Below are 25,834 nucleotides of genomic sequence, written 5' to 3' on the forward strand. Positions count from 1 at the left end.
CAAAATGGTATTCAAATGCTTTTCAGTTTCAAATGATTCCAGGTTGTGGTCTGCAGCCACATGGTACAACAACCTTGCAGAAGCTAAATAGGTCTGGTTCTGGTCAGTGCTTGGATGGGGAGTTGCAGTGGTGTAGCTAAGGAAGGGACAAGGGACATTTTCCAGGTACTGTGCCTTGAGGAGGCCTCCAGGAGTCCTTCTGAGGCATAGGGAGGCTACATGTTGTCTTTCTGTGCCTCGGACCACCTCCCTGATGCAACCAGGTGTGGGGGGGGGGGTAAAATTTGATTCCGTTCAAATAGGGGGTTGTTAAAAATGGGTGCGTGTTAAAAACTTTTTGTGCCCCCGACTGCCAGATGCCTTAGCTACACCACTGACGGATGGCCTCTATGTATGCTGCATGTATGCTGGCCTCCATGTATGCTGCATTAAGCTTCATGATGGAAGGAAAGCTGGATTTAAATGTCATAAATAAATGATAGTAGTTGGCTATGGGAGATGAAGGGCTTCTCTTGTTTCACTAACACAAGTTAGGTTTCCCCCTGACTAACTGATTTGCTGGATCCTTGCCATTGAGTAAAGATGAAACCCTGAGGACTCATCCAGCCTCAGGATCTTCCTATCTGGTCTTCAGCTTAGCTGACAAGTGCGAGAGCTGTGCACCCGCCATCGTACACCTCAGCCTGTATAAGCTAATACATGTGCAAAAGATTAATATCAACAGAGACATGGCAGAGGCCTCCCCACAAGCAAACAGAACCTCAGGCAAATTGAGAAATGGAGGATTCTTTGAGTTTCTCTCATAGAATAACATTTGTAAAAACCCTTTTTGGAAAAAGGGGGGGTAGTGGCCAGTCTGCCAATTTAAACTGTCTTGAGTCTATGAGACTCAAGTCTATGAGAAAAGTGATATATAAATACCGTAAGAAAGAAATAGATTGGGAGGAAAGGACAAGACATGACCTTAACCTATAGCTGTTGGGAGGAGGTGAAGGAGGCAGGGTCCTCTCAGTCAGCACTGTGCATGCACTAGCAAGCTAGTATCCACTTTAGCAGCACAGAGCACTAATTTCAGTGAGGACTGCTCGACTAGTCAGCAGTTGCAGACCTACCATAAGGTCCGATGGGGCAAAAGCCTCAGATGCGAGGCACCAGGACCCTGCGGAAGCCTCTCTGAGGCTGCCGACGGGGGCAGAAACTGTGCTTCGGGTTTCCCGGAAGCATAGTTTATAGTGTTGGGGAACCTCTCAGAGGTTTCCCCGACGTGTTCCTGGGTCGCACGAGGCTCTGTGAGCCTCAGGTGAGTGGGGGGGGTGGATTTCTGCATGGGGGTGGCGGTAGCCCGCGGGGGGGGCACCATCGCAGACCTTTGCCCCAGGCGTGGGACTGGGATGTTCCACTGATGCTAGTCAGTCACCAGCTAGCAGATACTTCCACAATGCCGAGTGGGCTTCCCTATGCCTCCCTCCTCTGCTACTTCACAACAGTGGCTAATAAGGATCTGCTCCCCTCTCCCCCCTCCATTGTCCCACATCAGCAGATGTTTTCTGTCAGCAAAACTGCAAGCCACACATATCCACTGTCAGAAAGAGTCCTTTAAACATCATGTCTGGTTTTTCTCTGAAAGTAAGCAAATCAATGCAGGCACTTATTCCTTGGCTAAGCCTCATGTTACCCAATCATACGGTCCAGAAGTATGCTTTGCATTTAATGGAATGTATTGAATAGCTACTTGAATAGCTACTCTTGTTTCTTACTCTTTTTTTAAAGCCTTCTTAATGTTCCAGTATAACTATTCTTTATTATTTAGCTATAGGTCAGAGGTAAAAGCAAGGCAGGATGTGAAACCCGACATCCGGCAACCTCCATTTACGGACTATAGGCAGCCATCAACGGATTATAGACAGCCTCCGTTAGATTACAGGCACCCTCCAGTATTGGATTACCAGCAGCCTCCACCTCTGGACTACAGGCAGCCCCCTTTGATAGACTACAGGCAACATTCTCCTGACACCAGGCAGTACCCCCTATCGGATTACAGACAACCCCAGGTATTTGCCTATTTTATATGTGTACATATATGTGTATACTGTATTGGCATAGTGGTATATGGGTTATGGCAGCATGCCCAGACTTGTGCAAAATAAAGTTGATACTTATTTCTGCTAATATTACGTTGGGTGCAATCCTAACCCTTTAGGATGCCCAGAATAGGGTACACAGTGCCTAGGGTGAGGGCAAAACAGCATGTAATTTTGGAGGGAGGCTTTGGTACAGTACTTTGCTTCCACTGCAGCTCAAATCCCAGTTGCACATCCCATGTATAATAATACAGGTATTTATAATAATACAATTATTTGATGGGATAGAATTGTACAATTTTGATGGGATAGAATTGTACAATTTTGATGGGGTAGAAAAGCTTTCAGCGAGGGTTTTTTTTACCATTAAAAATAGCACATGGAGGAACACACTTGAGATTGGAAATGTGGTAGAAGTAGAATACTTAAATAAATAAATAAATAAATAAATAAATCCTTCCCCCACTCCTAAGGTTTCAGGCCATTTCATCATTGTCATGCTCCTATGCACAATTTACTTAAATAATCCCCAAAACAGAGACTTCATTTATGTGTTTAAAGTCATACCCTTGCATTGCTTCTATGTGTTGCAAAAATGCTTTTCAGGTGTGCATCATTTAATGATGGGGATATGTTCTATGATCCCGTTGTTATGCGATTAGGTCATTGCTCTGATTATGGCGAGAGAATCTCAATTGGAGGCTCATTATGTGCATCTAAAAAACTTAAAAAAGCAATTTAAGGAAACCATCAAACTTAAGAAGGAAATCTTCATAAAGATAAATTGGGAAGACTTAATTAGTGCGGCCATTCAGAAAAATACTTCTCTTTTCTGGCATACTATTAATCCACTACTGAAAGTGTCTCCCTCGGAGCCTCTAATCATATTACAGCATCAGAATGGGTGGAACACTTTCAGGGGATTTATGCATCAGAGGAACCCCCCTGTCCAGATTTAAGATCAAAATTATTAGCTGAAGATCTTCCATCCTGGGAACCTGTAACTAGTGAGGAGGTTGTCTCTCTTATCAGGAGAGTAAAAAGTGGAAAAGCTCCAGGGGAAGATTTTATTAGGAGTGATATGCTTAAAGAACACCAGGATTGGTGGGCTCCAACTTTGGCTGCTTTATTTTCGTATATCGATGAAACTGCTAATATGCCTTCAAATTGGGGTTGAGCGATTATAGTTCCCATTTATAAGAAAGGAGCTCATGAAATTCCCTCAAATTACAGGCCTATTAGCCTGCTAAATGTTATTAGCAAACTCTATGCTTTACATCTAAGAGATAAGCTATTAGCCTGGATGGAATCTCAAGACATTATAGCTGATATTCAGGCAGCCTTTTGCCCCGGAAGATCACCCCTTGATCAGACTTTGGTGCTGCAATTCCTTGTCGAGAAACATCTGGCCACTAGGGGCTCAAGACTTTTTGCAGCCTTTGTTGATTTCAAGGCTGCTTTTGACCTAATCCCTAGATCAAGGCTATGGGATAAGTTTGCAGCTTCATCTATTGATCGTTGATTATTGTTGCTTATGGTCAGCTTATATAGCAACTCTGGCATAAGGATTAGGTGTTCATCTAGTGGTCATTTAACGAAACCGATTTTAGTTAATAAAGGGGTCAGACAGGGCTGTGTTCTTGCCCCCCTTTTATTTAATTTTTATATAAATTCACTGATTACCTCCTTTGATGATCTGGCCTTACATCCTCCAAAGCTTGCTGATCGTTACGTCCCTGTTCTGGCATATGCTGACGATGTACTTATATTATCAAGAACACAGGTCGGCATGAGGAGGGCCCTTCGCCATTTAGCCCTGGTTAGCTCACAGGAGAAATTGATCATTAATTCTGATAAAACAAAGGTGTTGGTTTTTGCCAGACGCTATAAGGCCCATCGATGGCTCCTAAATGGGAAACCCATCGAGCAGAAATTAATAAAATACCTGGGGGTGATTTTTCACTATCAAGGTGGCCGTTTGGCCCATAAAAACTATGTCGGTCAATCAGCACAGAAAACATCTGGTGCCATTTATCGTTTTTATTCATCCAAAGGTGCCAAATTTCTCCCTGCAGCTCTAAGGCTGCATAATGCTAAAATTAGGGCTCAATTGCTTTATGGTTCTGAGATCGCCCCATATTTAAACACCAGGTCTTTAGAGGTGATCCAGACCAAATTTTTGTGTCAACTGATGTATGTCCCCCGATGTGTGCCGAATACTGTGGTTAGACTGGAATCCGGCATCCCAAGTATAGAGATGTCGATGTGGCTAAATGCCTTGCATTATTTCTTGAAGATTCTCTCGAGACAGAGTAATTTTACTCATTTGATCTTTTTGGATCCCTTTATAGGCTCCTGGGAAAAGAGGTGCCTGGACTACTTTAATTTTTGCGATCTTTCCCCTGAGTCTTTAACGATGATGAGCCCGGGAGACGCAAAAGAAATTTTGCGTCAGAGGTTGGTGGATCTTGAATTGAGATCTGCGAGAGCCAGACTTTCTACATATGTTTTTCTTGGGGATCAAGCTCTTATGCTTTCTCCTGCCAGATATTTTTATAACATCACTATTCCAAAATTCAGGATTGCTTTTACTAAAGCGAGGTGCAATGCACTTCTATCAGCAGTTCTTTTGGGACGTTATGCAAGGCGTCCTTACTCAGAAAGACTGTGCCCCTGCCATAATAATGTGGTGGAGACAACTGCCCACATTATTCTGCAATGTCCAAACTATGATGATTTGCGATTTAAATGTATTTCCCCGATTTTTGGTGCTGTAACGGGGATGCAGGTGGAGGAGCAGCTTGCTTTTCTGCTATCTGATGTTAATCCTGACGGGCTCAGGGTTTTTGCCATGCTGCACAGTTGATAAGAAAGAAAATCGAGAGTATAAACTGATGATTTTATGATTTTATATATGTGTAAAGGGATGTTGGTTTTAATTTTGTTGTGTTGATTTGTGACTAGCTGGTCGGATGACCGTTAATAAAGTATCTGATCTGATTAGGTCATTAAGCAAACATTCAGCCCAATCTAGTGCCTTTGTTGTGTAAACAGACACTCCTTGCCAGACACTAGCTGGCTGCACAGGCTACTGGAAATAGATTGCCTCTTTGTTACATTAAGAGCCTCTTTGTGGTGTAAACAGACACTCTGCTGCAGGCTATGGGAGACCTGACTGTCTCATTAAGAGCTTCTTTGTTGTGTTTCTTTGTGCTTCTTTGTTGTGTTTTGACCACAACAAAACACAATATAAATAAAGTTGCATATGCGGTCCCTCATTAAGTGGAAGGTTGTTAAGTAACGCACGCCTATATATGCTTCTCCATACTTTCCAGGCTAGTACAGCTCTGGGAGGTGAAATTTGGACCAACTGGAAGCATATAATCTCTTGTGCTTGTTTAAGGTAGCACGTTGGATTGGGTCTGTAGTCAATTATTAAAAATAAAAAAAAACCAGGACATGCCACTTTTATCATGCAACTAAATGTGAGTCATAAAGTAACTCCACTGGATGGATTGCCTCAATACGAAGCAGATGGAAGCTGATCTTCTATCACTGCAGTAGATGGAGATTGCTTGTAATTAGGAAACTATAAAATTGCCTGCAAAGGCACTCAGAAGGTCATACCTGTGCATGTACTTGCATTGTGATGTGACTCATGCAAGCAAAGACATTCTGAACATAAATTGAACAGGTGCCTCTCTGCACAGAGCCTCCAGATCTTGACATTTTGATTCTCACAAGTCTAGTGACCTCATCTTAAAGCACGCTGCATCAGTATCTAAATGCTGGGAATGGGGCAGAGGCAACAAGCAGATCCAATGGACCAGAGTTTATGTGAAGGAAATTATGTGCATTCACATGAACGGCACTTCTTACAGGAATCATCATTATCAGAAAGGACATACTCAACTGGTTAATGGCAGCTGAGGTTAGATTCAACAAAGCATTTAAACCTGCTTAGTTCCAGGGACTTGAAACAAAGACCTCGGAAGAACAAGCACATCTATCTGAGGGCCAGTTTATACAACAACAGAGCTAAGGAGAAAAGCTTTCCCTAAATTGTACTACTTCTGCCTTCTCCTGGAAAAAGAGAGAGAGGAGTTGTAGATTTAAATATTCCTCCACACAGGTAAAAAGCTTCCCTGCACATAGAAAACTAGCATGCCGGGGAAAAGAACTGTAGTGTAATTGATTTTGTTCTGCGTGCAGGAAAGACTTTTTTCCATTCAGATGTACAAATACTGTTACATGGCTTCCTTTCATCTGCAGCTTGAAGGGGCACAGTTGTCATGTTGCAACAAAAAAATCCTACTGTCTGTCACTTGATTTTGCTGATGTTTGTATAAATGGGAGCTGTTCAGAAGATGTGCATACAGACAGATGTGTCAGATGATTTTGCCCTAGTCATTAAGGAGTACATTGAAACATCATCTTGGGTAGCTGTACATTGACAGGTTTTCTAAACTTTACAAGAAAAGTGTTAAAGATTCTCAAAATCCACCTTATAGTCTTATACAAAATTGAACTTCTAAAAATGTAAGCACATATATGCAGTATTTCACTCCTATAGCAATTTTCTTGCAAGTGTGTCCCATTTATTTTACTGAAATTCTTTCCACGTGCTTCCATTTCTTTTTGTTTCTTTGCCTATAATACTATCTTAATGATCCACACAGTGGCAGGCCTAGAAGGGGGCAGAGGAGCAAAAGCCCCAGGTACCATTCCCACCACGCGCCTGCCACAACCTGCCATTGCCGTCTCCGCCTCTGTGCAGCATCCGCCTGCCCATCAGAGCCATTCAACAGGCAGGCGAAGCCCTGCATGGCACTCTGAAGTGTGAGAAAAACCTTCTGAGACTTCTCACACACTCCTAAAGAGTATTTCCAGTTTCATCAGGAAACCGGAAGAGCTCATTAAGAGTAGTGAAAAAACCGGGAAGGCTTCTTGAGTTTGTTGGAGCGTTGCACGAGGCTCCATGTGTTTCGTGAGTATCCCTGGCGGGGGCATGCAGTACAGAACATCAGTGTGCTGTGAACCTGGCCCCAGGGTGGGATAGGGCTGGGTCCATTACTGGATTCACAGTTCTGAAATAATGTCACGTTTTGTGATGTTGCTTTGCCAACCTAGAATGGGGTATTGGTTCACCCCATCATCGCTTACTGTACATTCTGATATTGCAACTGTCAATTCCAGTTCAAACACCCACCAGATGGCAGTAGTCATAAGAACATAAAAACATAAGAACAGCCCCACTGGATCAGGCCATAGGCCCATCTAGTCCAGCTTCCTGTATCTCACAGTGGCCCACCAAATGCCCCAGGGAGCACACCAGATAACAAGAGACCTCATCCTGGTGCCCTCCCTTGCATCTGGCATTCTGACATAGCCCATTTCTAAAATCAGGAGGTTGCACATACACATCATGGCTTGTAACCCGTAATGGATTTTTCCTCCAGAAACTTGTCCAATCTCCTTTTAAAGGTGTCCAGGCCAGATGCCATCACCGCATCCTGTGGCAAGGAGTTCCACAGACTAACCACACGCTGAGTAAAGAAATATTTTCTTTTGTCTGTCCTAACTCTCCCAACACTCAATTTTAGTAGATGTCCCCTGGTTCTGGTGTTATGTGAGAGTGTAAAGAGCATCTCCCTATCCACTCCGTCCATCCCCTGCATAAGTCTGCATAAGTCTGCATCAGTCTGTGTGTGGCTGAAAGAGCAAGCACACCCCTTCCTTCCTCCACGCACCTAAAGTAACGTGTAGCACAGACATATCTACAGCAGCCTAAACATGTGATAGAGAGAATTGTTTGATTCTTGCCCCTCAAAAAAGAGTAGGAAGGAAGTAGGAATAAACTTGGGATGATGCTTTTGCATGTGTGACTGTCCATATGGAGGGGGTACACATCATTTTATACCTTCCAGCACATGCAGACTGTCTAGTAAGCATCGGAACTAGGCCATTGTATTAAGCAATAAATTGGCTTTTCAGTTAAATGAGCTGTGGATTGGAAATTTTAGCCTCGGTGAAGGAAAATGCTATTACTGATCACAATAATTTTTTTCCCCATTTCTTTGCTCATACAGGATTTTGATTATTTTACTGTTGATTTGGAGAAGGGAACCAAAGGATTTGGATTCAGTATCCGAGGAGGAAGAGAATATAAAATGGACCTTTATGTATTGAGGTTGGCAGAAGATGGGCCAGCAATAAGAAATGGAAGAATGAGGGTAAGATGGGCTGAAGAAGTGGGTGCTAAACTAAAGCTGTAATCCTGTTACGGCCAAAACAGACATGAGGTTAATTACATCTCTGAGTGAACAACTGGTCCTCTAGTTATGTACGCATCTAGTTTGCTGTATTGTCACGTATGATCTGTCTCTTTTTGTGTTCCTGCTTAACTAAGACAATCCAACCTTCAAAGTTTTGGTTCTGCTAAGGGTATTGCATTCCCAAGCAGCTCTATATGCATTTCAATAGCCTCTATGGTTAAATGTTAATTTAACTGATAGCCAAGTCATGATTTGAGAAGCTGACGAAGTGACTGATATATCTTACATCTGATGATAGAATCAAAAGCCTTGCATGAGGGTTAAAGAGAAAAAGAGAAATGACATAGGAAGCTAGGATACGTTTGATGTCATGTCTGTTTTGACCCTTATTTGAAAGTCAGTTTCAATGGGACTTCCTTCTGTGTAAACTGGATTTCATGACTGCTATCCAACAACCTTTTCTCATAAACACCTGCCACTCAAGTGAGTGGGACTTGCAAACCAATACTGGAGAACTTTAGTTTAACAACCCAGTCCTATGCCTACTGTTGCTGCAGGCTACAGTGGTGTTGAAATGGCCACCACTGTATCCTGTGGGGCCAAGGAAGCCACCAGAGATCGGGGAGAAAGGGGACATTCATTCCCTTACCCCAAGTACAACCCCAGCCCTCACAATGGGGCTACTCAAGGCTGCTCCAGCTAAATTGCTGGCACAGACTTCAGAAGCTCCATATTGGGCTCCCTAGCCCGACACAGGATTTGCTAGAGGAGGCCTCTGCCAGTTCCACTGCCCTCCTGGGCCTGTCCCTCTCTCTGTTCCACCTTCTTCCTGCCCAGGAATACTTCCCCCACACCCTCCCACGACCCTCTACATGTCCTGTGCCAAACATTGCTTACCTCATCACAGGCAGTGACCTGGCCTTCCCCTGCGGTGCTGGCAGGGTGGTGCAGGCCTTCCCACCAGTGCAGCTTACTCAGTGGTGCCACAAACATGCTTTATGGCATGCTTGCGACACCCAAGTTTCATTTTAAATGGCTTGTTTTTGTTAGTGTTTTGTTTTACATGCTGTGAAAGTTTGTTGTCATTGATGAACAATTGAAAACCAGTCATGCCCTTAAGAGGCTTTAGTGCACTGATGATTCACACATCCCCACAGAAGATCATTTTCTCTTCTTCTAGTGATGGGTAGTCCAATCCAGTGCAAATCCACACACAGCTATGTGCTGGCCTCAGTGTAGGCTACGCTGCATCCTGTGCATGAATTTTGCATGCTAGAGGTCTTCTCGGGGTAAGGGGGCATTTGTCCCCTTGTCCCAGAGAAAGCGTCAGCAGCCACAGTGGGGCAACTTCTTCCTGCATGGGCTATATAGCTGGTGCAAGTCCACATTGCCCCAGGTTGGTGGATTGGGCCCCAGTCCACTTCCATGCTGCTCAGCACAGAAGTTAGTTTCCACAGCTTATGCTGCTCCTTGTGTTGGAGAATGTGAGCCAGCATGGACCTTTGCACCAGGGCCAGCAACTGCTATATGATCTAGCTTAGCAACTAACCTAGCAACTAACAGCATTCACCCAGGAGACCAGGATGGTTTGGAGTATTCTGGTGCTCCTATACCTTTGAAAATGCTTGCCAGAGTTGCAGGCAAAACATCAGACGAGAGAGTTTTTACTGGACCGTAGCCATCAAACAGTTTTAATATCGTTAACCGTTACGCTGTCACAAAGTACGGCATTTTTGCAATGGCAAGCACCAATGCAGCATGTGCTGTGCCAGTGTGCATGCTGCTCAGGATTGTGCCATAACAATCATAAACAGGATTTTTTTTCTAAACCCTCACTGTGTTTTAATGTAGGTTATAATGCTTCTGCACAGTAAATATCTGCACCTGATCTTACAAGATTCTGATCAAACCAGGAAAAGGTACAAAGCATTGAGCCAAAATATAAATAAGTCAGAAAAGGAAAAAGGCTTGCTGAGCTTGAGAAACATAAAAGAGTTCTAGTAGCTGGGGTGCTGAAGCCAATTCAACAGCAAACTCATATGAGAGAAGCCAAGTGGGTGAAGAAAGTGAAAAGCAATACTGTATTTAATAGAATGTGCAAGAGCCTTTTCGGCAAGGTTCACAGGATGGGTCACTAAGCTCAGTAGGGATGATGGGTATACAAGGCTGATGGAACTGAACTCGTCCGAGATTAGAGGAGATGTATTCATTTACAGAGGAGTCACTAGGAACATCAAAGAAATAAAAAAAAACACAATTGAAACTGCTGGCTGGAAAGGAAGCAAACAGAATTTGTCTGAATTCAAAAGTGCAATAGATCAAAGTTCCCTGTGGGCAAGGAACAGAAGTACAATACAAGTACAATACACCCTCAATTTCTGATTGCCCTGGAGAGAGCTCTTCGCCTTAGTGATCCACTGATATGGAAATGCTCAAGAGGACATTAAAGAATCTTGTAGTACCTAACAAATTTATTTCAGCGTAAGCTTTCATCAGATGCATGAAGTGTGATCCTCACTTGGCAAGTATACACATGGACGACAGAGAACAAAAAATAATGGTTAAGATATGGAGTCAAAAGGACAATGGGATGAAAGGGGGATGATCAGTGGTCATTCTTACATTGATGCTGCTGTGACGATTCACAACAGTAATAGTGGGTAAGTCTCTGATGAGTTAAGTCAGTGGTTCTCAAACTGTGAGCCGTGGCTCCCTGGGGAACCATAGAAACCAGCCAGGGGAACGGTAGAATCCTTGTGAAACACCCACTACCCTATACAATGTATATAGGATTGTAACCCTAATGGGGTGTTACAATATAATGCCCTATATTGTGCAAAGGGCAGCTTTCATGATGGAAAATAATTCCGTTTTTGCAGCGGAAGGCTATAGATGTGTTTGGGGATAAACAAGCATATACTTTACAAGCGTGTCTCTGTTCAGATTGTGGTTTTGTCTGATGTACATTTTAGTACTCTGATACTTGATTCTATTTTGTGATGAACTGTCTTGCAAAAATAGTTGAGAGGAGATTTGACAAACCTGCAAATATATTTGAGGTGATAACATCTGGTAAAGTGGCCTGCAGTCCAGAAAAGCTTATACTACATTTGTTAATCCTGAAAGTGCCCCAAGCGTCTCTGAAGTTTTTATGGCAACAAGCTAACACAGCTTCCATTCCACAGTTTGCCAGATATCTGATTTACAGAGCAAGCCTATGCATGTCTACTCAAAAGTAAGTCCAATTATGTGCAATGGAACTAACCCCCAGGCAAGTATGCATAAGATTGCATCTGCAGTTGCCTACCTCTTCCAATATTTCAGCTAATGAATTAGCAAGCCTGTCATCCTGATTTTTATCCTGTGCTTCCTTCATAAAGGTTGGAACAGCACACATAGTTGCCTCTATAATTCTCACAACCCTTGTTAGGGAGGCCGACTGCGCTATGGCCACCTAGTAACTAGGGGCTATACGTTGCACTGGCCATCTAACAATTTGTAAAGCATGATAGTTTCATCTCCTCCTTTCCGTCAGGGAATTTAGTTTTAAAGATGTTTCTAGGTCACTGGTTTCCAAACATTTTATCATTGGGACCCACCTAAAAAAAAATTTCACTTTACCAGCTGCTCATGCCTTTGGCTAAAATGGTGATTGGGTAGCAGGCAGCTTGATGCACATAGCCTAATCTTCCTTGTCAGTTTCACGGCCTGCCAGGGACCCACAGTTTGGGAAATGCTGTTCTAGACTATTGTTTTTAAGTGCAATAAAGACCCCATTAATAGTTGCATATGCTCTTTCTTTCAGGCACAGCTTTGAGTGCAAGGAAAAATGCTATCTGGCTGTCTGCATCCCTAGTTAAGGGTTCTGTTGCTATCATGAATGTTGCTATTATGACTGGACTGTGGTTGTAGGAGAACCATGTTTGCCTATTACTCTTAGGCCCAATCCTATCCAACTTTCCAGGACCAATGCAGCCATGCCAATGGGGCATATGCTGCATCCTACGGTGGGGGGGGGGTCTTGGAGGTCTCCTCAAGGTAAGGGAATTTGTGTCCCCTTAACTTGGGGCTGCACCATGTCTGTATCATTACTGGAATGTTGGATAGGATTAGCCCCAGTAGTAACCCCAAATATAATGGCAACTGATAGATTCATTCTTGGGCAGGATGAGGAGAGCATGAATGCAAAGGTCCCAACTTCATTGCCTGCTCCTCTTGCACAACTGACTGAGAGTAGCTTTCAGTGTATACTTAGGAGCACTGACACTGGAACTGAACAACTTACGCTTCCTCATTTCTTATTTTATTTTTTGCAGGAGTGCTCATATGGGAGAGATGCACAAGCTTCAACTGTACATCTCCCCGTCCAAGCTACATGTCAGACATTATTGGCCAACTCATCTAATAGCAGCCATAGATGTATCTTGAGCAGCCTAGTGTGAAAGGCTCCTGGTGGCAGTGTCATCACTAGGCTTTGTGTCATCCAGTGTGGTAGGCCAGCACATCACCCCTATGATGGACCTCCTCCCATGCAGTGGGCGGGTCAATGCTATGGGCAGTGTGCATGGTGATGTACCACCTTCCCACCCCGCTGTTTTTTTTTTTTTTGTCCATAACATCTGATAGAATATATATCAACACAGTTTGTTTTAATGCATTCTGCATGAAATTACACATTGACTGACATGATGGTATTATTCAGAAATACCAAAATTATAAAAATTTAGCAAGTAGTCATGTCACCCCCTGTGCATGTCACCCGGTGCGGCCCACACCCCTGCTAGCAATGCCACTGTCTGGTGGTGGTTTTGCATCTGGTGGTGTTTTTTTTTAATTACCATCCAAAATCACTCTAAATCTATGCAGTGAATAATATGGATAGATACTTCAGTGTTTCATATGCATTGTCTTCTTTTAATTCTTACGCCAGCCCCGTATTCAGGGTCATTGTCTCTATATTACAGAACTGGAGTTCAGACTGAGGAATGGTGACTTAATAAAGGCCCCCCAGTAAATTCATGGCTGAGGTGAGATTTCAGCCGACAGCTTCCCAGTTCACAGCCATTACTGTCTACCACCCACAACTGACAGCAGCCTGAGCACTGAATCTGCTTGCTCTTCCGAGAGCTGCTATAATTAGTTAAGTTTCACCAAGGTAGCAGCTATAAGTCAGGGGAAGAGGAGGCTTCAAGCTGTGAGGAAACTTTTACAATGCCGCACCTCCCTTGCTGTCACTTTCTGTCAGAAGGAAGGATGGGGGGGGGGGAGAAAATAAGATATTGAACATTTAATTTGGAAACTACAATGCACGTATAAACATGAGATGTCACTTTCCATAGGGTAATTAGTCTCTTTCAAGAGGTTTAATTATAAAATGCATTAAGAAGATGACAGACAGCAGTGCCCTTTGTGCACAATCATTGGGCTGTTTTTACCATTAAAATTCCCCACTTAACATAGGTTGAAAGCCTGTGCAAGCAATTACATTCATTTATGGTGCAGCAGGGAAGCGGTGCACCTGTAATGAGTTTTTTGTTGGCAGAGGCTTGCTCATTCAAGAATGGCACAGCAGGCGACTTGCTTGAAGTTAGGCAACTGTAATTGCTTTGAAACTTCATAAACCAGCCATGCACATAGACTGAAAATATTTACTAACCCACTAAGCACCAATCTTGTAACCTACATTTATCACAAGCATCACATGCTCCAGTTAACATCTGTCTTTCCTGTTGACCCCATCACAGTTCCATCTCTTTCTCTGTATTCCTGCCATTTCCTTCAGGTTCAGTTCGTAGATCTTCATTATGTTCAGTTTTCTTAGGTCTTCTTCAGCTATTACACTTTTCCTACTCAGGAAATACTACCTCTGTGTAGTTGTTTTTTTTAAAAAGTGAAATTTACATGTGGATGATCACTTGTGATGATGTGTGTAGTGGCAGCACGTGACTCAATGGAATATCTACACCAGGGGTGCTCAATAGGTGGATCGCGATCTACCGGTAGATCGCGAGGCAAAATGAGTAGATAGCAAAATGCCGACCCCCCCTTCAGGTGCCTCTGGGAGGAAACACCGGGAGTAAGGCCCATTTTACTCAATGGGGCTTACTCCCAGGTAAGTGTGGCTAGGATTGCAGCCTCACAGCCTAATCCTAGGCATGTCTACTCAGGAGTAAGTCCTGTTATACTCAGTGGGGCTCAAGGTACACCAACATACATTGTACACATAAATGTTATATGTTATGATGGCGCGAACATTGTAAAAAAACTCTGGTAGATCTCCGGGCCTTGCTGGGTTTCAAAGTAGCTCTCGAGCCAAAAAAGTGTGAGCACCCCTGATCTACACAGTTACACATAAGGATCAATATATGCTCTATGTTTATGCTCAGTGTTTTGTATATGTTGGTTGTTGCATCAATGATGAGATACTTGGGATTCTACCACATATTCTAATCACTTAAGAATTCAGGACTTAAGAATTTAAGGACAGCATATCATCTAAATATAGGTTGGAAGGGATCTGATGTGCATCTGTACTTGGTGTTTTTAGTACTCTTCAGGTCTTCAGACTACACAATTTGCAACACTATACATCATAGAGTCTGCAAGAATACAGTAACAAAAGCAATAGAGGGGCCACCACAAACTATGCAGGTTGTTTGATCAGGTCTACAATGTCAGTATAAGATCCTTCTATGCTACATTGTACCTGTTTTGTTTGTAAGTTGTTTTTTTTAAAGAACACTCCTCCTATTTTTTCATGTAGTGCTTCAGTGCTGAACCAGAACCATGGGAAGGTTATCTATAGACATGACTTAAGGGCAGCCAGCAGTCTAGAGATCTGCAGAATCAATTTAAACATACTTGTATGGGAAGGCTTGATTTGTCCAAGAAAGTCAATAGATCCTGGTCTCATTGGGAGAAGTATAGTTAGAGGGAAATTATTTACCTGCTAAATAGAAGTAATTCCTTAAAAAAGTGTATATTAATGTTGCACACATCTGACTCTCTTTATTTTAATGGTTTTGTTTAAAGCATTACACTTTTATTTGCAATTAACCTATCAATAATCATGTCACTTAAATGTTCCCTAGGAATATTATCTCCTCATTATTGTCACAAAACAGGCCGCCCAATTTCATAGCTCACTTGTTCTAGTGCATGGCTGGAGAATCTGAATTAATCTGAACTGAAATGACTCTTTCTTTTAAGCGATGCACTCTACTGCTCTCATAAGTGTAAGGAAAGAGTAATTAAGATGTAACTGGCAACTACGTAGGAAAAAAATATGTGAGTTACGTATTGGTGTGTATGACACTCCTGTCATACATTCTGCAGAAACCCAATATTCTATTTACTTTGATTTGGAATTGCACATTATTCAGTGGGAGCAGCCTGTACATCTCATCCACACGAGTTCTCTTCTGCATTTTAGAGTAGCTGCAAAAAGAACCCAGAAAGCATGACTCACGAACATCTGCATCCAGGTAACATTCAAGCCACCTAAACAATCTGAGTAGGCTCTGGCCTTCAGCCATCTTGCCACCCAAATTTCCTGTTTCCCCAACCCACCTTCCTGAAACAGCCACTCCTCATAGCCCTGTATAAGGTTTTCCTTGTAGCCAAATTGATTTTACACATATCTCATGGAAGCATCAGCGTTCTGTGGTTGTGCCTTCCTCCTCTCCTAGTTAGGATGTTCGTGAACTAATAACTGATGAGCTGAAAGGTCATCAGTAATTAAACGTATGTGGTATATCTGCAGTAGAAATGGTTTAAAAAAAAAACCTGTTTATTAGATTTTTCAATACTATGCAGATAAAACAACAACAAAAATGCAACAACAAAAATGCACACACACACATCCAGCCATGGCCTAGAAACTGTATTTTTATCCAGCAAGCACAGGAGAAAAAAGTAGCAAACAAGTCAGTGTCAGTTACCAATTCTCTTTCAATTTATTGACAGGGTAGGATAGTAAATATGGGGGGGGGGAAGAGAATGATTTGTCCAGGCATGTCCATCTTTACGGATATTGCCAGAAGGGTTCCCAATGATAGCAACTATCAAATTTCTAGCGCCCAACCCTATCCTCCTCCCCCCCATTGGTGCAGCCTTGCCAAAAACAGGTGTGCTATATTCAGAGGGGATGGCAAATTGGGAGGTTTTGGATTTAAATCCCCTTACACTTCTGTAAACCTCCCACCCAGCAATGGGTCTCTTCATACCTGTGCTAGCAGTTTTGCTAGCACAAGTCTGAGGAGAGAAAGAGAGCAGAGAGGGTTTAGAAAAGGGGGATTAGGTCCTTTGCATGCCATCACCACCAGATCCACCCCCTCTTGCAGCCTTTATGCCCCCCGATCCTCCCACTCAGTTTCACCCCCTCCTGCCTCTGCTGCCACCTGACAAGCTCTGGCCTTCTCAACAGCACAGTGCACTGCCAGAGTATGCTTTATGGCTGTTTTGCAGCAGACACTGTCAGCAGAATGTGCGCTCCACTGGCAGCAAGGCCCAACAGGATTGGGCTGTAGGTGACTGTTATGATGAGAGGGAGAAGTTTCAGAAAGGCTGTCTTCCTATGTACTTATATGCTTTTTATAAAGTGGTGCCAAATCTGAGTTTCAATGCGTTACAGCAAGACTCACAGCTTTGTTTGTGGATTAAGACAAAGCACATGGAGCTCAGGGGGCAAAGGTTACAATCACAGCATGGCACACCACCCCACAGAAGCAATATTTGCTGGCCTCCATGTGGAAGTATTCTTTCTTTCAGGCTACTTGAAAGCGGTTGCTTTTCAAGAGCGACAAATAGGAAGAGATCAGTGTATGGCAACAAAGCTTTCATGTGGCTTTCTTCCGTCATAAACTTTTTCAGTCATTGCTTCTTCCTATAATTGGCTTCACATTCTTTCTATAAAAATTGCGTGCACACAGACAGAAGTGTCTGTAGTATCCAGGTGCCTCCCATGGTGAGAATTCTCTCCGTACTAGCAGGGAGAACTCTCCCCATGCTGAGCTATTGCAGAACAGGTGTGCTGCTTAAGTGTCGATAAATGTGTTTATTTAATCTGCTCAGCCATGAGGCCTGCTTTCCAACAGCTGGACATTATTTAGACAATCCCACTGTAGTTACATGTCATTCTGCGCTACAATAGTCAAATGCCTCTGCAGATTTAACTGAGGTTTTTCTAGCTGAAAAATATTGACAAGTGGGTGGTTTTGTTTGGTTTTGTTTTTTGCTCTCTGGCTTCTTCATGTGAGTTGCCACATACAGCTGCATGTGTGGGTGATAACCCCTAGCACATCCATAGATAGGAAAACTGACAGGTCTGAGGTTTAGGGAGCTGTTATGTTCCATTGTCTGTGCTTAACTGTACAACTGGTTTGACAAATCAGGATATTCATTCTTGGGGGCAAGGCTTGTACATGTTTGTCAAGACAGACAACCCAAGAAGCTACAGTCAGGAATAAAAGATATCCTTATAACATAAAAGAAGCATTTTGTGAACTTTCTAAACTTAAGTATATTGCAGTTAAAAGAGACAGAAGGTGCGCATGAGAAGTCAAGTTTAATGGCAGCTTCTTCATTAGATGAAAAATCTGGTTAAGCATTTATATCTATGTATCTCTAGGTATGTATGTGGATACCTACAATTTCCTGAGTTTCAGTGCACCAGGAAAATGATCCCAGATGATACTGATGAACAGATGGAACTGGCTCAGTTCTTAATAATACAGTGATTGTAACCTCTTCACTTTTCTTCACTTACTTCCTTTGGGCCAAATAAAGAGGCTACAATCTGTAGCACAGTTAAAAGGAATCAAATCCTCTTTGAAAGGATGGGCAGCCGAATCCTATCCTTCCCAGTACAAAGAGGAACAGTAGCACCAAAATGATTACAGCTATATCCTGTGGACACCTGGAAGCGGCCAGAGGTCTCCTCGAGGAAAGGGAAATTTTGTCCCCTTTCCCCCTTTTGTTCCCAGGCCCTGCAATGCGGTTTATCACTTTTTACCAGCTACTTTTGCCAGCACAGACTTGAGAACCCTTGGATAGGATCCAGCGGAGGAGAACTCTGCCGGTCCCACCCGTCTTCTGGGCTGGTTCCACCCCCCTGCCCTGCTGCTGCCTTGGAATGCCTCCCCTTGCCCTGAAAGGCCACATCACTGCCTAGCACTCTTACCTTGCTATTCAGCCCAACACGGAGGATAGAATCCAGCAAAAGAGGCTTCCATCAGTCCTACCCAACCCCCAGGCCAGTTCAAACCCACCCCACACTCCCCACCCTAGAACGCCTCCACACACTGCTGCCTGGTGCTCTTTCCTTGCTCCTGGCAGCTGCTTGGCATCCTCCATCTGGTGCTGAGCCAAGCGCTGACTTGACCACACTGGAGACAAAAACCCATGCAATCCTTGGCATAGGCCTCCACCATCAGGGGTCCTAGGCAGGAGTGTGTTTGTCTCTATAGATTTAAGCCCTTCAGCCATATACCCCTTTGTCTGTCAAACTGATGAGTATTTTACTAGTAGCTCAAAGAATTGCTATCACTACTACAGGTATATGACATTATGGACAGCTAGATGCTAGATTTTTGGTTAATTCCAGGAGCGCTGTTGAGATACTTTATCTTCTGCGAGATCCTAGCACTCAGTCATTTCTCTTATCATGTACCAATAATGAGGTCTTTTACAATCAGTAGATACTACAGAAGACTTTAATAATCTTTGAGGCATTATTTTCTGTTATTGTTGCTGAACAAGTGTTAATGTAGCATGGAGGTAGATACGTATTCTGAATCTTAACCATGCAGGGATTACATGGTAAATTACAGACACTTGATTCTGTCATAAATTAGAAACTTCCTTTTCCCTCCAGAGTCAGTGGCGGGTGATAAAAACTTACGATAGGGCTGGCTGTCATCCAAATTCCTTCAAGGTAGTTTAATAAGGGCATGATCTGGATGCAAATAATACAGTCACCTTGTTGAAGGTAAGCAGTTCTGGGTCTGGTCAGACCACCGTGGATCTCCACATACACCAACTTGAGTTCCACCACAGAAGAACGACAGAACTGGTGAAGGATCATTTGCTCAGTGAAAGGGCAGATCCCAGAACCTTAGCATCTCTAGGCAGAGCAGAGAAAGAAACCGATTGAGAGCCGGCATAGACAATACTGAGATAGGTGAACCAGTGGTCTGACTCAGCATAAGGTAACTTCCTGTATTTGAAGAAATGAAAGTAACAGAATAAATCATTGATACATCATCATCCATAATTCGAATTATTTTCTATTACTCGCCTAAAGAAAAAGCTACTTACACACGAGTGTGCTGTTTTTCAAGTGTGATCCACGTTTTATCCAACCAAACTAAAATACTCATCATTTGCAGTGATGTCAGGAGAAGGAAGTTAAGCCTGTGCTTAACACTCCCATTTGGAAATCAATGAGACTTATGGTAACTTGGCCTAGAATTTGCCCCTAATTATTTCATCATATAAAGTGAACTGTGAAGATTAAAAAAAATGTATCCATTAATTAAGCAACAGCCCAGTCCTAACTAGTGCCAGCCTGCAGGGCACAGCAGTGCTCTTCTTTATCCTGTGGGCCGGCAGTGATTATGCTGACAGAGAGGTAAGTAAAATATAGTTTTACTTACTTTATTCTGCCACTACATAATCCCCTATGGCAGTGTTTCTCAAAAAAAGTGGGTCGCAACCCACTAGGTGGGTCACGAGCCATTTTCAGGTGGGTTCCCATTCATTTCAATATTTTATTTTTAATATATTAGACCTGATGGTCTATAAGTCTATGGTCTATGGTATATTAGTCACATGGTATGTGACTGCATTTGGGAAAATATTACACATCTGTACTTTTAACAGGTTACCATATATATGCTTTTAACAATGATAGTAAATAGGACTTGCTCCTGGGTAAGTGTGGGTAGGGTTGCAGCCTAGGACTGTTAAAAAATTTTCCTGCTTGATGATGATACTTCCAGTCATGACATCAGTTCCAGTGGGTCCTGACAGATTCTCATTCTAAAAAGTGGGTCCCGGGACTAAAAGTTTGAGAATCACTGTCTTATAGTTCTGCTCAGCTCTGTGCATGCTCTTCGGCTAGCATAGGTCGAGTAGAGCCTACAGGGCGTGTCAAGGCCAGGTGGGAATAGCAGATATTGCTGGAGCTGTTGTTGCTAATACCCCTTTTCTGCCCATCCCTGGAGGCTTCGATCCCCAGCATCAGCTTTCCTTTGGTGGTGAAGGTAGCTGGGTCCAGTGGCCAGCCTCCAGCATTGCCACTGTTTGCGGCAATGGTGCTAAAATGTCTGTCAGTGGGTACACTGTGTGTGCCACCAAAAAATATTTTGTAACAGCAGAACTAGGTTCTGCTGTCCCAACTGGCAGCACAGCCCTATGTTGGATTGGGCTGTAGAGGCACCAAAACTATTTTCCACTAATAGCCCACAAATCAGGGCTATAGAATTCTCTAGAATTGGACTGTGGCTAACCAGCCCACTATTGTAATAAAACTGTAATATTTCTGAATGGAAAGGAGGTCTAACTTGTTCCATGTGTCAAATACCTTTGATGTTCCTGGAAGCCATTCAGTATCCAACCAGATCTGTTCTGTTCCCTGTGATACCTTGAGTATTTGTGCTGAAAGTGTGGTTGAAGGGTCAGACAGAGATGGGTACAGCACTAGGATATGATTTAGAGTTGTATTCCCCTGAGCTTTAATTTGATAATGCCCAGGTAAGAGAAAATGTTAGATAGTATCTGTGTATTTCAGATTCATTGACACAAATGCTTTGATATAGCTCTGTGGTATGTACAGGTGTGTAAAATTAAATGCTCCATTGACTTTTGACTAACTTGTGTTTTGTTTTTTTTTACTCTGCAGGTGGGGGATCAAATAATTGAAATTAATGGGGAAAGCACAAGGGACATGACACATGCCAGAGCAATAGAACTAATCAAATCTGGTGGCAGAAGAGTGCGGTTGCTTTTGAAACGTGGAACTGGCCAGGTCCCAGAATATGGTGGGTTTTCACTTTTTTTCATTATTGACCTGTGGTTCTGTATGTTGAAATTGTTTTGCTGATGTCTCAAACCTGTGCCGTACTTCTGTCTGGGTGTCACTGTGAATGCTTTATAAAGTTTATTTAAATCATAGTATGCTACCAACAGCCCAATCCTAACAAGGGCCTGTGCTAATGAAATGCATGTTCAATCAGTATATGCTGTCACAAAAATGCCATAAAGAGTTTAGTGACAGCGCAAGACCCAAGAGCACTGGTGGGAAAAGCTGAAGCCTTCCCTCTGGCACCAGCACTAATTGGGAGACCCGCTGTGGGTTCAGTGCAGGGTGGGGGAGAGGGCAGGGAGAGGGTTGAATGGGGCAGGGAAGGCAAAACAGGGAGGCATTGGGGGCGGGTGTGGACAGTTCAAACCCAGGACGAGTAGCATCAGCCATGCTGGCATGCATTGTATCCAAACCCCCTTTTCGAGCCTGATCTGCGTGCACGGATCAGCACAAATTTGCACCTATGATATGGCTGGCACAAGTCCAAGTTGACTCTTTGTGGCTGCTGGGCATTACACCGGGGCAAGTGGACCTCCAACAGCCAAAAATTCCCTGCAGAGTGCAGCATAGCTTGTGCCAGCCTTCTGCATCATTATGCAGGGATTTACATTGGGTTGGGCTGCTAATGATGCTTATCCGCAATATAGGTATCATTGCATTACATTCAACTCTAATGATTCCCAAAGTTGCATCAGATGCAATGTTTGAAATGTATGACTTGGGGTGGGGGCAATGATATAAGGGGCATTTAGCGAAGGTTTATTTTTTGTGTTACTTTTTCATGTGAAGAGCTTTGGGAGTGTGTAGGGAAGAGTATGTAGTTCAATGGCTAATCAAAATCATTCTCTCTTCCATTAAATAATATTTATAAAAAGAGATAGCCAGATTTTGTATTTTTCAGTTGATGCTGATTTTGAGTTGCTTACTGTTGTTAATTGGGTTTTATTGTGACTGATTTTATCTTTGGTGTTTTAATGAGTAATTAATTGATTGCAGTTTCAAAAAAAAATTGCATGTGCCTTGACCACCCAATGGGTGGAAAAGTGGGGTTCAATTTCAAAAAAGAAATTAAAGATATGCCAAAATAAAAGCATTAAAATGGCCACATAAATGTGTTTTGCCCCAACGTAACCATCATTTTAGTTATTTGGTCATTTAAAATATTTTAGGGCAAAAATGTTCACTTGGGAACACATTTCTTTCATTATTTGAATAATAATGAATAATCACCCCGATCCAGAATTCTGCAGGAGAGTAATTGCAAAGAAAGCACTTCCATAAATGGCCCTATAATGGAGGAGGTAGTGTTTCACATGCATCCCTTTCCACATGGAATTACTCCTTCTATTGCAATGAATGGGCAAGCACTTGGGCATACTGGTTTGATTTAAATTCAGAGCAAAGCAGCATAAAATTCAATTGATAGTAGTCATCATAATAGTAGTAGTAGTAGTAGTAGTAGTAGTAATAGTAGTAGCAATAATAATAATATCTCCATGTTGTCTATGGGAATGCAGAGTCTGTGTTCAAAGAAACAGAAGACTATTACTATCAGAGAAAGAAAAACAAAATCTTAAACTCAGCCTGAACTTTCACTATCATTCATGGATTTGATCAGGAACTCTATACAGGAAGAAAAGAGATGATTAATGCTCCAAGAGGGGAGTTGCCTTCACAGAAGAATGCATCAGCTAATAGCTTAGGGAAAATGGATGTTGCATATCCACCCCAAATCACAGAACCCATTTGTCGAGGATAAGAATGGCTAGAGAAAGTGAAACCTTCACAAGAGAGAATGAATGCTCTCCTCTCGGCAAAAAGAACATCAGAATTTTGACAAATAGGTTCAAAGCAAATAGATAGAAAAGTAGCAGGGCAGCTTTAAACATTGCAGCACTAAGCCTCACTGTATACATGCATGTCCTCAATTCTTGGGATTATTCCCTCTTTAAAAGCCATGGGAAGCTTTGAGTGAATGTGCATCCAATTTACACAGATACTGCCCGCATCACAAGTATCATACACCTGGTGGGAGACAGTCTGATGACCCTCCACACATAAAGGATCCTAAGATTGTAGTTTGAACCAATCCTAAAAAATAAGTATCCAAACAGGTCCCCTAATAAACTACAAGAATCCTCTCATTTTATGTGAGGGAATAAGCTTTACATTCCATAGAAGAATAATCAGTCATTGATTAGTTGCCTCATAACCAATCCTAACTCTCCCAGCACCATTGCTACCGCATCAGTGGGGCAAGTGCTGCATCCTGTGAGGCCTCCTCAATGTAAGGGAACTTTCATTTTCTTACCTCAGGGTAAGCACTTCTCCAATGGGTCTCTTCAGATTTACACTAGCTATTTTGCTGGCATAAGTCCAAGGAGAATAAGGAAGAGAGAATGGAGATAGAATCCTTGCACAAGCCACTGTCACCAGGATCCACCCCATTCCACCCACTGCCTGCCCCTTATACCAGCTCACTTGTGGCTCCAGGGCAACCAACACCAGGAGTGACTGTGGGCTGCCAACACCTGTTTGTGGCAGAGGCTCCAAAATTGCTGTCAGTGGTACACACTACACACCACCGTAACCATTTACAACAGCAGAGCTTCTGTTCAGCAGTCATAACTGTTAGTTTAGATTGAACTGTCACTTGTTTAACTTTAAAATGGCTAGCTCCCAGATTGCATAAACACACAGAGCTCAACATGGCATCCTGAAGGTTTGACTTCCTGACTCCTAAAATGTCATTTCATTTTAGTACAAGGGTTGCTGAGCTGAGTCCTTGTTTATCATATTTTTCAGAAGGTAATTCAATTTTTCAGCTAAACTGGAGACTTTAGAGAAGAGCTGCTATGCAAAACGCCACAATTAAAGGGTTTGGGCTTGATCAGGAATTAGAAATGGAGTCCAAGCTAAAAATGAAATCTTTTAATGTTAAGATCAGCCAACCCTCCCCCAAACACTAATTTCCAACGTCTTGCAAAACAATATGTTTTTCTAGAATGCTTGCATTTCAACACTGCCAAGCCTACACAACTTGTGACTCACCATGCCAATCACAGCTGTATAGCGTGGCCTGCCAGATACTTAACACCTCCTTTCCTGTGTTTACAGTTCCAGACAGGCAGTAAGAAGCAGGACTTGGATGAAAAACTTTGGTTGGCATCAAGTTGTGTAGGGCTCTGCCCTAATCAGACCACCTTTCAGATTAATCCCAAATAGAAGAAATACAGCTGATCGTCATTCAGTTTCTCATACCACACACTAATTTTCATTCTTAAAAACAATATTAAAATATTAACAGTCCAATCCTACCTATACAGTGGTGCTAGTGCAGCATCCACTGATTCCTGTTGGGGAGTTTCGGCTTCAGGAGGCCTCCTCAGGGTAAGGAAACAGTTGTTCCCTTCCCCCAGGGTAAACCCCCGCCAGCCAGTGGGTCAACTCAGAACTGTACCACTGATATCGCTGGTGCAGTTCCACGTTGACCTGTGGAGGCTGATCAGACCCAGTCAGGGGATTAGGATTTGGCAAATGCTGCGCCCTTTGCAGACCCAATCCACACACCTCTCTGCCCCATCTCTTCCCCATTCCACTCACCCCTTCCCCTCTCCCAGCCCCTGCACAGACTTATCTAAGGCAGTGGGCATCCATGGTCTGTTGCTGCACGTGCCCAGCTGCTTGCCACTTCTGGTGGCAACAAGGCCACATTCTTCAGCATTGTCACATTCTGTTGGCGTAACAGCCAGTTAGGATTGGGCCGTTAAATATTCATCAAAAGTCACATACATCTTCCACACTCCCATGTAGTGTGCCCTTGGATTACCATTTTTCTTGTCTATGTTTTGGATTTAGTTTTTATTCTCAGTCTTTTATTGTATATGTGACCTGTTAAAGAATAAACAAAATACTTGAAAAAGTGAAATTAATAACCTATAGTGTAATTTCAGGATCTATATGGATACATCTATTTTCATATCTGTAGAATATGAGAACAGTCAATGAGAACAGATGGAAGACAAAGTTAAAGATGAATGTATCCAATTCATAATATTCCTAGAAGTCATGAATCCACAAAGAGATCACATAGGGACCAATGTACGCTTCCTTTCTCTGCTTGGCACATTGATAAAAGTGTATGCACTGCAGCACACCAGCCATTAGCCCAAATGGGAGGCTTGAACACTCCCGGCCCTCCTACCTTTCCCCAGCCCTAGTTATCAAGTTAACCGGGCCCAGAGCATAAGTGATTTGAGAGCTTAGGGCCCTGAGGAGGAGTGTGGAGAGCTAGCCTCCCATTGTGGGTAGTAGCTGGCAAACATGCCAAGGGGAAGGAAGGAGGCTGTGATCGCCTGTCTTCGCACTCAGCGAGGAATCACTTCCCTTGTTAA

General features: G+C 42.9%; 1 protein-coding gene across 1 annotated transcript in view; it reads left to right on the forward strand.

Moving 5' to 3' along the window:
- Positions 1-25,834, forward strand: part of MAGI2 (membrane associated guanylate kinase, WW and PDZ domain containing 2) — a 747,493-nt gene that overhangs the window by 706,667 nt on the left and 14,992 nt on the right. Inside the window, exons 20-22 of the mRNA XM_066633432.1 lie at positions 1,811-2,051; positions 8,171-8,314; positions 21,258-21,396. Coding sequence (XP_066489529.1) covers positions 1,811-2,051; positions 8,171-8,314; positions 21,258-21,396 — 524 coding nt within the window. The remainder of the gene's footprint in view (positions 1-1,810; positions 2,052-8,170; positions 8,315-21,257; positions 21,397-25,834) is intronic.

This window comes from Tiliqua scincoides, chromosome 7 (genome assembly GCF_035046505.1).
Source record: "Tiliqua scincoides isolate rTilSci1 chromosome 7, rTilSci1.hap2, whole genome shotgun sequence".
In the NCBI taxonomy this organism is placed as follows: domain Eukaryota; kingdom Metazoa; phylum Chordata; class Lepidosauria; order Squamata; family Scincidae; genus Tiliqua; species Tiliqua scincoides.